Source organism: Microtus pennsylvanicus, chromosome 20 (genome assembly GCF_037038515.1).
Source record: "Microtus pennsylvanicus isolate mMicPen1 chromosome 20, mMicPen1.hap1, whole genome shotgun sequence".
NCBI lineage: Eukaryota > Metazoa > Chordata > Mammalia > Rodentia > Cricetidae > Microtus > Microtus pennsylvanicus.
The window spans coordinates 12,596,900-12,614,449 of record NC_134598.1 but is presented as its reverse complement, the minus strand read 5'-3'; the positions used below and the strand labels follow the sequence as shown (position 1 = coordinate 12,614,449).

At 46.5% G+C, this 17,550-nt stretch overlaps 1 protein-coding gene across 2 annotated transcripts in view; it reads right to left on the bottom strand.

Moving 5' to 3' along the window:
• Kcnmb4 (potassium calcium-activated channel subfamily M regulatory beta subunit 4) overlaps positions 1-17,550 on the bottom strand; it is a 57,453-nt gene that overhangs the window by 27,652 nt on the left and 12,251 nt on the right. For both annotated transcript variants that reach the window (XM_075954439.1, XM_075954438.1), the window contains exon 2: positions 2,760-2,887. In XM_075954439.1, coding sequence (XP_075810554.1) covers positions 2,760-2,887 — 128 coding nt within the window. The remainder of the gene's footprint in view (positions 1-2,759; positions 2,888-17,550) is intronic.

Here is a 17,550-nt window from a genome sequence, read left to right as displayed (position 1 = left end):
CTCTTTGCTGTATCTACCTCATCAGCCTGAGACTTCTCCGACACAGAGAGCTTTACAGTTGGGTGCCCGCCCTAATTGCTCTCACGGTGTCAGCCTGGCCTAATATAAAATGATTCCCATCTCTGTCCTTGGAGGCAGGGCCTGCTGCCGCCAAAGCCTTCTGAGAAGAGTTTTGGATGGCCTCCTTCTCTTCCGAGAGGCCTTTCAGGACAGCGTTTCCTGTCAAAGTGCTGTTCTTTTGACTTTGCCCTCAACCTCTGGCCGCTCTGCCTCCCTCTCCTTGCTGAGGACTGAAATGTAGTCCCTCGACGTTTCTCTTCTGGTTGTGTTCCCAGCACACAGTCTTTCTCTTGGCCTCAGCGACAGCTAGCGTGCCCAGGAGTTCCAGTTCTGTCTAACACTGCTCCCCACGTCTTGTTCCTAGACTTTTAGTTTAAGCTCCTAACTTTTTTGGAGCCCTCTAGGGATGTCTTAGGGGTGAGCGCCTCTAGCTCAGAAGCACCATCATGGCTGGACTATACTTATCTCTCATGCAGTCAAATTTGACACTTTCCATTCCCTCATGATGTACATTGCCATGAAGGTCGGCTGGTCCCCACTCTAAAATGTCTTTTGCATACAGCATCCCTGTTTGCTACATCACCACTGCTGCCACTGCCTCCACCGCCACCGCCACCACCACCACCATCACAACTACTTGCTACAAACAAACAACCACCACCACAACCACTACCATAATCATCGCCACTACCACCACCTACTACCAAGACAACTGCCACCACAACCAGATGTAGGATTCTCCTTTGTATGCTGTGAATATGACTGGTTAATTAATAAAGAAAACTGGCTTGGGCTGATAGGGCAAAAGTATAGAGCTAGACAGGGAAAACTAAAGTGAATGCTGGGAAAAAAGAAGGGCACAGTAAAGGAGGAGCCATGTAGCCTAGCCAGAGACAGACACCAGAACTTTACCCCAGTGATGCATTTTTTTCTAATTTATTTATTTATTAAAGATTTCTGTCTCTTTCCCGCCACCGCCTCCCATTTCCCTCCCCCTCCCCCAATCAAGTCCCCCTCCCTCGTCAGCCCGAAGAGCGATCAGGGTTCCCTGCCCCTGGATGGAGGTGGGTGGTCCAGTGATGCCTTTTTAAAAGCTCCTTAGCATGTTAGTTGAAGCAAGGGTTCCAAATCTCTGGGACAAAGTTGTGCATGGTTATCTATGGGACATGGGACACAAACATGGTGGCCGGCCCTTCTGTTTGTTCTGTAGCGTCTTCCTTCTGGAATGTGCTCAGAAAACATGTTTCCTCACGTCACTTAGGTGATACTGCCCTACTGTAATTCAACGGTATGCTCTGATACGATCTGTTTAGGTCTAGAAAAAGGAACTGATCATGTGACGTTTGCTAATTCCCAGAAAGATACACTCTGCAGGCAGACACATGTGAAGGCTACAGCCTATCCGTAAACATGACCACAAATCATCTGCAGCTCTTTCTCGGGGCGGGGGATGGGGGGAGAACTCTGTCGATACACCATGAACCGTGCTGGCTTGGCTACTTGGTTTGACCAATAGAAAATGTCAGAAGTGGTATTTTCTACTTCTAGAGCTGAGACCTTCCCCCGCATTGAATGCAGCTGCCATGATGCCATGCAAAGGAAGATACTGCAGCTTTCTGGACACTGGGGTACAGGATTACTGATGATCTTTATCAGTAACTAATATCCACCGTGAACCACACACCTATCGTAGCCTGCACCTAGCCGCACAGGAGCCCTGCCAACCCACGGCTGCTGTGAGCACGAGACTGAAGGTGCGCCGCTGTGCCGCAACAGGTGCCTGACATAGAGACAATGCCAAGACGTGCAAGACTACTCTGAGAACTATCTGTGACCTGATCAGACTCCTGCGCTCCAGAGCTGGCCTGCAGCAGCACGGAGAATGGCTAGGGGTGGCGCAAGGTAGAGGTGACGGGACATACCAGACGACCACAGCAATAGAGGTGAGAAAAAAAAAATCCCTCACCACACAGGGAATCCACAGGATGCTGAAGACAGGGTTAAGAGTAAAGGAGGAAACCAAGGACCACTTGGATGGTTCTGGACCAGGTGAACAAGTGAATGACAGCGCCATTCACCAAGAGAGAGATTACGAGACAAAGAGCAGGACTGCCATAACTGTGAGACATCCAAAAATAGATGGTGGAAATTAACTTAGTAGGACCACTCTAGGTGGGCAGCCAATTGTTCTGATTGGAGGGGTCATCTTGATACAGCGCATATGGTACAGCGAGAGCTTCCCAGGCAGGTAGAGTTTGAGTAGTGTGAACACCTTTTGCTACTTCATCGGAACCGAAAGAAGGGTTAAGAACGGATGTAGTTCCAATGCTGCATAACGCTTAGGTTGCGTGCAATAGCCTGTGAGTCTTACAGCACACTGGCAGCGCATGGTGTTCCCTAGCAACGTCACTACCACTTAGTAGTGTATCCACACTGTGTATCCAGGCTACAGGTTCTTCTCCTTCCTCCCTGCCCCGCCCCCCACTGCCTCATTTTGTTCTGTATGTTCTTCATCTGCCTCCCATCCAGCAGAGCAGCAAGTGGCTCTAACACTAGAAAGAATGGAGATTACCGGCTACACAACACTCCAGATTATCTCCAAGCTACACTTTCTCCAAGTGGGCACAAACTACGATTCACCCACGCCACAAGTCACACAAGCAACCAACGTTAATGCTCACATACAAATATTGACGTACCTTTGCTGTTGATTAAAATAGCAAGTAAATGGCTGGGAGCCGATCTCATCTTTCCAGTACTGTTGCCAGTTCATGACACTTTCCAAATTCTTCTGGTTTTCTCTCGTACAGGGCGGGATATAGGAGCACTAACAGGACAGAACACAGAAAGCCAACCTATTAGTATACAGAAGGATCTATGGGATCCTTCTGGTTCTCAAATACTTTGTTTTATTATAGTCGGTGGCTTGGGAGTGATAAGAAGGTACAGGTTCAGAGGCCGCCATTGCCTGGGTCAGCATCAAATACCCGTCCCAGTGGCTGTGACTGTGTCACTACCATGCATTGTGGTTTTCCCCGTCACTCTGGAGCCACCATTTTGATCTCAAGACAGGAAAAGGTTCTGAACACTATAGAAGACCCCATGCTCATGCCCAAACGATCACAAAGCCATCTGAAAGTGGCTGAAGGCCCTTGGCTAGGGCCATCCCAGGGACCCGCAATCATTATTTTTCTACAGAAATGGAAATGTTAGAGGTAACAAATCTAATTTTGACACAATCTTTAAACACAACCAAATTGACACTGCTTTTCAAATTTCTAATTTGGCACAAGGGCCAAAAAAAAAAATTCAGTAGCAAAATTACCTTCAGTCACTAAAAAAATGAGGTACAATGGTATAGAAAATTAGAAGTGAAATATACCTTCTCTGCCTTTGCAAAGATCTGTCAACACAAGGAGGCGAGGGGAGGGGTAACAATTAGTATTCCCAATCCCTATCTGTGAGTCTTTGCATTTTCTTCCTCTACTTTAATTAACCAATGGCTCGCAGCCACTCTCGAGGTGCCACTTTTCCCACTGAAGTTTTCATTTCCCACATTCTCCTGGACGATGGAACCAGCAGAGATTCCTCTCAAGTGTGTAATCAATGTCCTTTGCTAACCGATGGCTTTCCTAGCCGTTCCCGTGAAGAGACTCAAGGAAGCGGTATAGATTCAGCAACACTGAGGAGCCGCTCTCAGCTGTGGATGTTAAAGCGAGCCCTGAGCATCCTAAACCACTTCTCCCACTTCAGTCGCTTTTGATGGTGAAGATGGCGGCTTCTACCCAGTGTTAATAACAGGCAAAGATCCAATGGGCCTCAACCTGCGTGCTTCTTATACGTCTCTAATGATCTCCATTGTACAGATGAGAAAATTAAGATTCCTCTCAGCCCTGCGACTAGACTCAGCCATACCATTACTCTCTTCTGAGGTGTTAACCAAGGTGTCTGATAATAAGGAACCGAAGACAAGAACTCGAGCTTTGCAGTCTAATTTGGTTCACACTGACCTATTCATTCATTCTCTTATCCATTTATTGTTGTGGGTTCTGTTCATATTGTGCTTGTGTGTGCAGCTGCATGCATGTACATGTGTGTGAAAGTGTCCTTCATCGGGTACCATCCACTTTGTATTTGAGTGAGTTTCTCTCTGGTATGCAATTTGGCCAAACAGCCTAGGGCAGCTGGCCAGAAAGCCCAGATCCAGCTCTCTCCACCTCCGATCTCACTACAACTGGGATTATAACAGTGTACCACCAGGTCCAGATTTTAACATAGGCTCTGGAGAGCCAAACTTCTGTCCTCTTACTTTACTGACTGAACCATCTTCCCCGACTCCCCGTCCCTTTGTCTTTGCCAGACAGGATCTTGCTATGTAGCTCTGACCAGCAGGGAACTCACTCGAGGGCTAGGATGACAGGTATGTGCCACCAAACCTGGCTCAATTGTTTCATCTGCAGCATGTTAAATTCACAAGAAAAAGACTTTCTCCCCATCGCTCTCTGTTAAAATGCAAAACCGTGTTGATGATGTGTGCAGCTCTTCACTCTCCTCCTGCCTGCCCATCCTTGGAATCCTGGGAGACGGCCAAGTCGAAGCGCTTGGTCCTCAGATCCGCCACAGCTGTCACAGTATCTATGCGGCACAGACTGTTACCTCCTGCTAGTGCTCTCTGTCCTTAGTCGCCTCTTTTTGAGAGTCAGCTCTCGCGTTACCCATCTGTAGGAATCTTCTTGTTCTTGTTCCAAACCAAATGTGTTGACCCAGGAATCAAACCAACGGACTCACAGCTAAAATCACACAGCAGCACACTTGTCTGCCCGTGTCAGGGCTTTATCTCTGGCTGCTGAGTTGAGAGCAAGAGCTCTCTCTCTCTCTGTCTCTCTCTGTCTGTCTCTCTCTGTCTCTGTCTCTGTCTCTCTCTGTCTGTCTCTCTCTGTCTCTGTCTCTGTCTGTCTCTGTCTCTGTCTGTCTCTCTCTCTCTCTCTGTCTCTCTCTCTCTCTGTCTCTCTCTCTGTCTCTCTCTCTCTCTCTCTCTCTCTCTCTCTCTCTCCCTCTCTCCTGTATGTTCACCCTGGTCCTGGTGATGATTTTAAAACAAGTCTAGAACATACGAAGACACGTTTCACTCAAGATAATGAAGTTTATCTTGAGTAAACTTTCCTCAGGACACTGCTTTCCCATGTTAGACATTTTAAACTATAAATGCACATGTATTTTAAATTGTAGTAAATTTCATTATTCCCCATCCTACATAACAAGCTCGTGTTACATAAATAGGTTTTTAACCACCGAATAGCTGAATACGAACCCCATGGACACACAGCTTCCCTCTCTTTCCAAGGGAACAGCACAGTTTTGTGGCAGAGTCTGGATTATGAGTTTTTCTAAAGCTTCAGTTGAGCTTCAAAGCCACAGGAACAGTATGTGGCTTCCGTCTTATGATTTGTTTGGTGTTTGGTCTTGGGTAAATTACCTTTCTCTGGGCTCCTGTTTTTTGGTTGTTGTTTTTTTCTTTTCTCTAGTCTGTACAACCTCCAAAATAATTTTTAGCTCTGCTTCTGCCTCTCCTCTTGGAGGCACATCAAGAAACAACCCAGCCAGAAGCAGACTACAAATACCGTCAAAACATTTTCCCCCAGAAGTGATCCTGCCTCTGGGGAGACGGCAGGGAGACTTGGCTGAGCCACTGTTGCTGCAGACAAAGAGGACCAAAGAGGACCAGAGCGATGGGTGGGTCCAGCTCTGGACTGGTACTTTCTTTACATTAGCAAGACCGTGAGCTGCCCACCCATTACTCCACACAGTGTGTTGTGTATTTCCTCTCCTTCCGTTAACACATCTTTCTACCCATGGTCAAAGTGAGACGAGGTGCCAGTTTATTGTGCTCTTTCCAGGAAGGAGAAAGTTCCAGTCCTGGAGGCAGATCTTTGAGGTGCAAACATCTCAGAAGTCATCAGGACCCTTCCAGGATTGGGCGTCATTGGCACAGGGCCACACCAAACATGTCAGGGGATAACCAAATGCAGTCAGAACACACTGAAGCTATTCATAACATAACTCAGCTTGTATTCTTTACTGTTTTTGGAGCAAAACAGGTTTAAAAGACATATCTCTCTACCAGATGGCAACTCCGGGATTTGATCAGGGGAATCACACCCGTGTTTCTGGAAACATCAGAGGAAAACGTTCATCAAGGTCCCTAATAGGCAAGCTGTGGTTTCACATGATGCGAGAGAAAAAGAGCCTGGCTGTAGGGAGCTTTCGGCGGGATTTAAAAGCAAACTATATTTCTGTATCAGGAAAAATAACCATGAAATTCTTTCCCCATGGACTCCATTCTTTCCACTGGCTAAATAATGAGTCTTTAGCATTGTAGCAATTTGGTAAAGTCAATATCGTTATGAAAGCAAGGAAAATGTTTAAAAGACTAAACTTGGCTTCTTAATAATCATTATTTTTCAATTTCTCAAATCTTGACTGCCCAGGTTATTTACCTCTAATGTCTTGTGAATTATCTTGGATCCTTCTAGAGCCCTTTTCAGTTCTATATACAAGATCATTATGGATGGATAGAATTTTAAAGTCCATTAAAAAACAAAGACTTAAAGCAGTGTTTTCAAAGAGGATTCTAGAAAAGCTGTTATACAAAATCCCTTCTCTCTCAATCATGCCAACTGGGTGGTTTTTCTAAAACTTCACAGCTCTGACCTGACAATTTCTTTGGGGAGGAATCATAAATGCACAAACCCACTGTTTAGCATTCCCATCCTTGCGGACAACACCACTGGCAATGTCAGCATTAGAATCTCATCTCCAGAATACCGAAGGGAAACTGAAGGGTAGTGAGATGGCTCAGCAGATAAAAGGGGTTTGCTGTGAAGCCTGATGACCTGAGTTCGATCCCCCAAAGCCCACATAAAGGTGGGACGAAAGAACCAACTCCGTATGTTGTCCTCTGACCACAAGCAGGCCATAGCATACACACACCTGTGCCTACTCCCACCCCACCCAACATAAACAGTGTTTTACAAATGAAAAAGAACAGGAATGTTAGATTGAAAGCTCTAAGACAGCTTGTTCAAGGCCACAGTGGTAAATGGGGCATTTTGTGTAAAAAGAACAGTTATTTTTGTTGTTTTTGTTCCGTTTTGGGGTTGTTGTTTATTTTGATTTTGAGACCAGGTCTCACTCTGAATTGGAACACCCTAAGTGGCAATGAGTAGCCTCAAACTTACTATGGGTTGAAGATATCCTTGACCTTCCTGTCCTCCTGCCCCTGCCTCCCAAATGCTGGAACGGCAGGAGTATGTCATCACCCCTGGCATATAGAGTATGAATCCCCCCACACGTCCTCCTTTTTCTGCCCGTCTAGCTTCCCAGATTTCCCTCTTTGGAGCTTTTGAATTTGGGACCAAGGAGATGCCCCATTCATGTACCGTGTCTTAGAAAACCAATGTCACCTCTCTGGAATTATTGTACTCCTCCCAAGGGCTGGTGATGAGATAGTTTGCTGCACAGGTTTGTTACCCTGGTCAGAGAAAGGCAATTCTAAGTCTTCCTCCCACCTCATTTGGCTCAGGATCAGTTTCTAGTGGCAGTTATAATTGTCTGTAGGTGAACCATTAGATACAATGTCTTTGGTGGCGGAAGACAATAAGGATTTCCTTAGAGAAACTTCTTCCCTGTGATCCTGAACTATTTGGTTTCTGATTTTGCAAAGGCAGCATTTCCCACCCAAGGAACCTGCCCACATTCGGATCCTCATTCCTGGCACCTGAAATGGGACGAGATTCCTTTCTTTAGAAAGTAGAAAAGAAGGGAAGAGAGGGAGGCACACATTCCCAAAGGCAGAGATGATGGCACATCTATAATGTGTAGAAAAAAAAAACAAAAACGGTGACACCAGGAAAAGAGGCCAAGATGAACTGAACACAACTCATCCCAGGGCTCCCCAGTATGTGGTGACGGGGTGGAGGTGCAAGCCTTGGGTTTCCTCCAGTAGCTGAGTCAGCAGGGAAGGGGAATCCCCTTTTGTCACCCTGTCACTTGGATGGCAACGAGTGGCCTGCCAATATGTTAAAAGAGAACCTGGTCGCTTAAAATTCAGCTACTTTTCACTCATAATTGGTTTCTAGCCATAAATAGGGGTCACAGAATCTACAATTGGCGAACCTAAAGAAGCTAAGTAAGAAGAACTTTCATCTGGTGATGGATGGAGATAGAGACAGAGACCGAGACCCACACTGGAGCACTGGACTGAGCTCCCAAGGTCCCAATGAGGAGCAGAAGGAGGGAGAACATGAGCAAAGAAGTCAGGACCGCGAGGGGTGCACCCACCCACTGAGACAGTGGGGCTGATCTATTGGGAGCTCACCAAGGCCAGCTGGACTATTACCAAAAAAAGCATGGGATAAAACTGAACTCTCTGATCATGACGAACAATGAGGGCTGATGAGACGCCAAGGACAATGGCACGCAGTTTTGATCCTACGCAATCTGCTGGCTTGGTGGGAGCCTAGCCAGTTTGGATGTTCACCTTCCTAGATATGGACGGAGGGGGGAGGACCTAGGACTTACCACAGGGCAGGGAACCCTGACTGCTCTTTGGACTGGAGAGGGAGGGGGAGAGGAGTGGGGAGAAGGGGAGAGGGGTGGGAGGAGGGGGAGAAGAGTGGGAGGAGGGGGAGGGAAAGGGGAGGCTGGGAGGAGGTGGAAATTTGTTTTTTTTTTCCTTTATTCTTTTATCAATAAAAAAAAATAATCAAAAAAAAATTCAGCTACTTTGGGGCTTTAAGACTAGTAACCAATCACAAGAAGGGAGCCTGAATTGGCTTTGCTATAGCTCCACAGGGAAAGAGAGCACTAAGAGGCAACTGTGGAGAAGGGGGACCCGTGGGGAGAGGGGACAGATCAAGCTGGCTTGGCTCCTACAGTAAAGTGCTCAGGGACCAGCAGCTCCGCTCTAGACCCTGGAGTGTGACAGCTCAGGGGCAGATCACCTTCTGGAGCCGCCCATCTACTGTCTGCTAAAGAGCCTGGAAACAATGACGCTCCGTCATCATCTACTCAACACCGCTGCTTCCATCCTCCCACTGCGTGATAAACACTGAGAGACTCTTCAAAGTACAGGGCTGGGTCAGGGGCCGTTACAGCTCTCGGAGCTGTGCGTGCTTCTCTCGTATGGCCGACACAATTGAGAGGCAGTCACCAACTAGGACATTATCCACTCCAGGGGGACAGTCTGGGGAGTCCCCGAGAACCTGCCTCAAAGCTAAGCATGGCGAGGAGAGGCCCCTGGCATGCACAGAAGGAAAACTATTACAGCGAACTCAGACATGGCGGACAGAGGACAATGTAGGCTCAACACCAGCAAACCATAGGAACCACATGAGTCCACAAGAACATCTGACAGCACCTGAGAGTGTGGCTAGCAGTCTGCAGAGCGTGAGGATCGAGAAAAACTGCTCCAATACTTTAGCTTGGTTTTTTCATTGCCTTCTTACTTTGCTACACCCCCATTTTTTTTTTACTATAGTTTCATGAGCATTTTTACTTCATCAAATTAAAGTTAAGTGTTTTTATATTCCCCTTCAAACACTTAAACTTTTGCATACCTTTCATTATAATGAAATGCCTTATAAGGTATTCTCTTTTTTGTTCCACACCCATTCCTTCATACTTTAAGTAATTTTTGTTACTTTGTAAAAAAAAATACACCGTGTTTTAATATATTTAGAATTTAAAAAATTATTATCTGAAGATTTCATACTTGAATACAGTGTATCTTGGATTATAATCCCCTATCCAATTTTTCTGCCTCCCCCAACACTTCCCCTTCCCAGCTTCAGGTCCTCTTCTTTTTCTCCAATTTAATTTGTATTTTAATTGTGTGTATGAGTGTGTGTCTGTATGTGGCCATATGCACGTGAGTGCAGATGCACACGGAAGCCAGAAGGGGGCACTAGACCTGCCAGAGCTGGAGCTACAGGTGGTTGTAACCTGCCCAATATGTGTTTGGGAGCCAAACTCTAGCCCTCTGCAGGAACAATAACCTCCTCCTCCTCCTTCCTCTGCCCCTCCTCCTCTTAAAATAACAACAGAGTCCAATTAGTGCTGTCTTACTACACGTGGATATGGGGCCATCCACAAGACCATGGACAACCCACCAGTAGCCACACTCCCAAAGGAAAGCAATATTGTTGCCCCCCACAAAAGCCATCAATTACCAATAGCTCTTCAGTTAGGGGTGGGGCACCATGAGCCTCTCACCCAGCCATGCTAGAATGATGACCGGCTTGATCTTGTGCCTGTCTTATGCAGATAACCATAGTCACTGTGCGTTCCTGAGTGCAATGTCCTCATCAAGTACAGAAGACAGCATTTCAGGGCACCCCTCCCCATCTTCTAACTTTTATATTATTTCTGTCTCCTCATCCACAATGTTCTCTGAGCCGCTGAGGAGCTGAGCCATCTGGTCAACTGACATAGATGTCGCCTTTAAGACCGAGAGCTTGACAGTCACTTCTTCTCAACACTTTTGCCAGTTGTGTGCCTCTGCCTTGATTTCTGCCCATGGCAAGGAGAACCTTCTCTGACCAAGACTGGAAAGAGCACTAAATCTCCAGTTGTAAATATAAACATTTAGGGGGCGGTTTAACAACATGTACATTGAGCAAGACATCAGCAGCCAATTCCCTCCTAGGACATACGACCTTCCCGGATACTGGCTTTTGACCTGGTTTACAGTATCATTTCCCACTTGTGGCTCGGGCTTCAAATCTACACTTGAAAAAAGCAATTGGTTGCCCACAAAAACAGTCATCCACTACTGCACCAACAGGCACAACGTGCCTGGCAGCTCTGGACTGTGCAGTGCCCACTGCTGGCGAAGTCCACTGCTGACTTCTCTCACCCAGTGGCCTGCACAGTGCCTTCCATCACTAGGAAAGTAGCCAGCAGGGAAGATGCTTCCAGCTCAGGTCTAACTTAACTGCTCGATGCCCTGCAACACGAAGTGTGTCTCCATCACTCCCGCTAAGCACAGTGCTTGAAGCAAAGCAATGAGATAACGAATAAAAAACAGGCAGACAAGAACGGAAGAAGTCAAAGTGTCCCCATCTGCAGATGATGTGATCCTATAGGTCAGAGAACCTAAAGCCTCCACCAGAAAACTTCTGCCCGCTGAGTACCTTCAGCAAAACAGCAGAGTGCTGGCTGTGCACCTGGAGAAGAGTGAGCCTAGATCCTTATCTCTCACCCTGCACCAAAGGAAAGAAGATGGGAGGGAGGAAGGGAGGGAGGGAGGGAGGAAGGGAGGGAGGGAGGGAGGAAGGGGGAGGGAAAAAGGGAGGAGAGAGGGAGGGAGAGAGTAGGGAGGGAGGAAAAAGGAGGGAAAGAGGGAGGGAGGGAGGGAGGAAGAGAGAGAGGGAGGAGAAAGGGGGAGGAAAGGAGAAAGGAAGGAAGGAGAGAGGAAGGGAAGGAGGGACGGAGGGAGGGAGAAGGGAGGGAGGAAGGGAGGAATCAAAAACACAAATGCACGATCTGAACCCCTGAAAATGCTAGAAGAAAACACAGATAAAATATTTCAAATCTAGGCAGAGGGCAGGACTTTATATAGAGTCCGCCCCCCCACAAAGAGCATGGGAAATAATCCAAACAAGTGTCAGAGCGGATTACATGACACTAAATGTATCTTCACAGCAAAGGAAGCAATTACCAAAGTGATGTGACTGCCTACAGAATGAGGAAGGGGATAGTTTCCAACTATGCCTCCACCAAGGCATTACTACCTAAAATATAAAGAGCTGCAAATCTTGAACACCAAAGACCAAATTCCCAAGTCAAAAACTGGGCTAGTGAACTTAAAGGGCAGATCTCAAAGAAGGACAATAAGTGGCCAATAAATATTTGAAAAAATGTTCAGCATCCTTGAGCCATCAGAGAGAGACAAGCTAAGACCGCGTTGAGATTCCATCTCGCTCCCCTCAGAAGAGCTATTATCAAGAAGAAAAAAAAAAAGCTGGCAGGACGTGGGGGAAATTAAAGAGAGTTCCAAGAGCACTGACCCAGTGCTGGCTGGAATGTGAGGCGCTGCGGCCACTGTGTAAGTCAGTATGGAGGCGGCTCAAAATAGTAGAAGTAGGGTTGGTGTGACGGACGGCTCTGTGGGTGAAGACACTTACTGGGCAAGTCTAGTCACCTGACTCTGACCCTCACAAACTTGTCCTCTGACCTCCTCACAGTCGCTGTGGCCTGCGTATCCATATTTAGTAATAACAAGTAAATGAAAAATGTTATGACCGCTCCAAATATAACCACTATACGATGCAGCTATACAACTCCTGAGTATATTACGCAAGTTGACATACCTCAGAGATCTGATACTTGTTTATTAATGTTGCACTGTTCATGGTATACATGCCAGCAAGCATGGATGATTGCAGCAATATAAATAGTAGAACTGTATTCATCGGGATGCAGGAAAATGGCTAGAATTGTGTGTGTGTGTGTGTGTTGAGTGAGAGGGGAAGTAGAGGTCTTAAGGAGAGGAGAAAAGAGGGAGCAACAGAGAGTATACAATGTGAAATACAAACATGGGACTGCTGGGTGGGGACCAGGAAGAGCGCTGTGAGGGAGACGGGAGTGGCCGTGCAAAGGTGACGCACGCGTATGAAAACGCCCTAAATGAAGCCCCTCGCTCTGCATGCTAACTTGACAGGCAGACTTCCTACAAGATGCAAAACAAACGCCTGGGGAGAAATGAAGCACATAGTGACTGCATTTGTCTAATGCCTATCTTTAGTTTTGCTTTTTGCTTTTCTGCAGCTGACGCTGGCCTCAAACTCTTGATGTAGCTGAGCATGACCTTGAACTTCGGATCCTCGGCTTCTACCTTTCTAGTGCTGGCATTATAAGCACACACTGCGTACCAGACTCTAACGCCAGTGGCTTGGGAAAAAGGGGTTTGACTTTTACATTCATGAGCGAGGCTGATGGACTGAATGAGCTATTATAAGAAATACAACATAAAGGCTTCCAGTGAATTTATTACGAAAAGACATAATCATCACCTTTGACACAGAATGTTTGATTTTGTACTTATTTCTTATTTTCCATTGTCCTATTTTAGGGCTTACCAAGGCTTATAATAGCATCCTTTTCAGCATTCCACAAAGAATCAGTACTTTAATAGAACCTTTTGCGAGTAGGCTCTTTGTTATAGTCTTGAAGAGTGCATTTCAATCATACAGGTAAGGTAGGCAGAATTCTGTTTCATTCTTCACTGAGTCATTTAAAAAATGATTGCATAAAACATGAAGTCTATTTAACCAAATACAGGGGTCACATTCTATGTGAAGCATTATATATAATTTAAATATATATATACTTATATATACATACACACACACATATATATCGTTCAAAAAAGAAGTGGAGAAAAAAAATTTTCCTCTGCTTTCCTTTATGATTTCACTTGATTATCCCTGAAAGACAATACTAGGATTAAGTATTTTCCAAATAAATTTGGCTAGAAAACAAGTTATTAATACATTATCTTATTTTTTTTTGAAGTTGTGGGTTGCCTTGATTAATTTTATCTTGCTGTGAAGAGATGCCATGACAAAAGCAGCTTCGAAGACAGAACATTTAACGGGGACTGGCTTCGTTTCAGAGGCTTCACCCATGCACATCACTGGGAAGCAAGGCAGCCATCAAGGCAAGCACACTGCTGGAGCAGCAGCTGAGAGCTTACACCTCGCAGGAGGCGGAGAAATCTCAAAGGCCCCGCCCCAGTGGCACACCTCCTCCAATAAGGCCACACCCCAAATCCTTCCTACACAGTTCCGGCCCCTGGGGACCAAGCAATCAAACAGGTGACCTACAAGGGCCCTTCATCTAAACCACCAGACATGCCTACTCAGATTTGCAGCTTTTAAAAATTAGTTTTAAAAATACAGTTGTGTATTGTGTATGTGTGTGTGTTCGTAAAAGGTGTGCAATTGCCAAGGCACACACACGAACACTCGAGGACAACCTGCTAGTGTTCTCTCTCCACCTCCTCAGTGGGTCCTGAGGATCACACTCATGTCATCGGATCTGAAAGTCCTTTGCCCACGGAGCCATCTTACTGGCCCTCTGATCATTCTGATGACATAATCAGAAAACATCTGTGGGCTATAAAACAAAGCCCACAATTGTTATAAAACAATTGCAAACTCCACAAGTGGAATTACCTATCAAAAAGACCCACCTCTCTCCTGTTGTACTTGCCTCACAAAGGCTAGGACTTTGCAGCTTTAACAGTCCTTCTATGTTGGAATGACAGAAGGGTTTTGTCGTTATTATTTGTTTTTTGTTTCTTGAGACAGGATTTGTCTGGGTAACACGCTGTCCTGGAACTTGCTTTGTACACTAGACTGGACTCAAACTCAAACTCGGCCTGCCTCTGCCCCCCGAGTGCTGGGATTAAATTAAAGGCGCGCACCACTGCCACCTGGAATGGAATGATGGAGTCGTAAAACTGATAATTTGCAAAACTGACACTCAGTGATTTCCCTAATCACTGAGTGGGACACAGAGACCCTCCCTCTCCTTCTCCCAGGAGCAGGCCGCACAGAGTGATTGGAGCATATCCACCCAGACATTTAAGATTTCAAAAAAGAATGAGAACATTTGAGCCATGATGGGGTGGGAGAAGGAGAGGGTTTCCCAGAAGAGGTGACTTTGGAAGTGTATGACCAAGGTTCCACGGGAATTTGCTTGTTAGAAAATGGGTTGGGAAGGTGACCTTCCAAGAAGAGACGTCGTGTGCCAAGACTACGTATGGATATTCCAGGAAGGATGAGTCAGCTCGTGTGCTGGATGGAGAGGAACATGGGAGATGGCACTGAAAAATGCCCACATTTTCCTGGTATCCACCAAAGAGCTGCTGCGGAGGTCTCTCTCCCGTCCAGGGGAGATTTCCACTCGCCCACAAAGGATGCTTCTAGATTGGCGGGAACTGCTAATGCTGGTGGTTATTAAAATTCAGGAAAGTTCAGAATGGCATTCCACCTTCAAGAGAAAAAAGTTCATCTAGCCTAAGCGCTAGAAAATAAAAACACCCCGTCTTTACTAAAAATAGATGCTGAATCTAAGTGGTAGCCAGACCAAAACAGGAGACTTCAATCTGGATGATGTTCAATAGGTTTCAGTAATAACAACCGTAAAAATTGTTCAGAAGCTTATGGTGATGAGTCCAAGTCCTTGAGGAAGGTCTTAGGTGAGGCTCAGTGGCAGGGTATGAGTTCAGCACGCACAAGGCCCTGGGTTCAAGCCCAACAAGTTCCTCTGGGAGACAGCCAACCATCTTATGACCATATAGAACAGCAACAAGAAATACAACCTTTTCAATGCTCGTGCCCACATTCAGACAACCTTGCCGAGAGCACAGTGAATTATGAATACAGCAAGGTACATAACTCAGTGCGTGCATGGGTGGATGCATATTCCATTAAACATTAGCACCCCAACTTCTGCATGAAGGAGGCTAGCAAGTCCTAGTCCCCTTGATCAGCCCCCTAGTATGAGGATGGATCGCAATGATGAAAAATCTTGTGCTCCTATTTGGGGCAGAACGCATGTTCCCTATATATCCCCTCTCATCCACACGTTTGCAGTGTGCTGCTGGCATTCCCCTAATGCCAGACGAAGGGGTGGAGCCTGTTTCATCTTCCTAGACTGTGGACGAGACAGTGGCTAAGACAGAAACGGTAAGGTGCGACTTTTCTCGGCTGGCGTCTCTTCAGAACCCCGTCCTTCGTATCAAAATACGGCTCCGTACAGAAACTCCAATTAACACAGCAGAGGGACCACTGCCAGGTCTGTTTGCAGGGACTGAGGTCTCCAGGCAACACTGAGCAGCACCTGACTGGCAGGTGCCTCCACTTCCAGACATGCGTCTCTCCACTGAGACCCCAGGTACCATGGCAGCATGTGTTACCCATTTCCTTGTGCTCTGCCTGACTTCCTGACCCACAGATTTTGTGAACACAGTCGAATCAATTCCATCTTCCGTGATATTTGGCAATAACTAATGAACTAGAGGACTCAATAAGGCAAAATAGATACCCAGACTTCGGGGATAGGGATGTTGGGTTTTGTTTTGTTTTGTCTTAATCTGTATCCCTGAAGTTTTAGTAAACTGAAGCCTTATGTACCAGTGCAATGAAAGGTACACTTCCCTCATATTATCCCAGACTGGAAAGTGCTTGGATGCATGGCAATGGGATGCTTATCTTTGAGAAAAGACCCTGTGTCCAAACTTCAAGTAGCACCAGCTGAACATATCCTGACTTTCCCCAATGGACCATGCAGACATTGACCAGAATACCAACACAGCAGGGAACAGCAGGTGCTTACTGCTGGACACAGGTTTAGTGCTGACCTCAACCCTTTCACTATGATTGCACTCAGCGTGAGACTTCAGAGAGTGAAGGAATGAAGTACAGCGTGGGGTTGTGCCATGCTAAGCCCAGGAGTCCATGAACTTTGTTATGTTGCTTCTTTACATCTGAAAATACGGCTGCTGCCATATTTTCTGTACGGATGTATGTCCGGAACCAAGAGTCACAGCCCACAGCTGCTCTATTCAGCTGATCTCCTTACCCATGGATGTGAGGGCATTATGGTGGATGTCTCTCTAAGAAGACACCTCTCACCCAAACAGGAAGAGGAGAAACTACTTCTGCATCTCTTAGGCAATCACGAAAGCTAAAGGGGAGGGCGGATATTCCTGTAGCACCTGTATTCAACTTGTGTGTTTGGTTCCTGAAGAAGGCAAATTTTGGAGAGTCGCTTGCTGGCTAAGCCATCCTGTGATGAGTCTGCTTTCACACACAGTCTACTAGATCAAGTCAACTTACCTGGGACTATCCTATGGCTGCGGCTTATCAGGTCAATACACCTTTCTCCATCGTTGTGGACTGAGAGCCCACAGAGATGAGGATGTTACTGTCTTGCTCAGAAGCACATCAGCCCCGCTGTGCTCTAGTCTACAGGAACCTGAACCTCCTCCACCGCACACAACCTCACACTGCCTGTGCAGTCATAATGCTGTGCTGACTGGGCCTGGAAAGCAGGAAGCACCAAGTGTCCTAGATTCCCGAGGAAAGTGGAAATGTGTCAAGGGGGTAGAAATCCAGGACCTGTCACGTCAGCGTGGAGCTGGGCTCTATTGGTCTAAACGGTTTCTGGGTATCCCTCCCAAATCAGAGCTGATTGCTATGCTGTTCACACAAAGACCTAAGTACAAAGCTTGCTGGGCTCCTTTATATAAATGATGAAACCTGTATCAACATTTCGGATGGCGACTCTGACCCATTTACCGAGGAAGCCATACCCTTGCCAGCTTTAGTGGCAGCAGAGCAGAAAAACCTGTTCCAGGCCACAGGGCGGGAAGCGACCTCCACTTTCCCGTAAGGTCTTGAGCCTCCAAGAGCAAAGAAG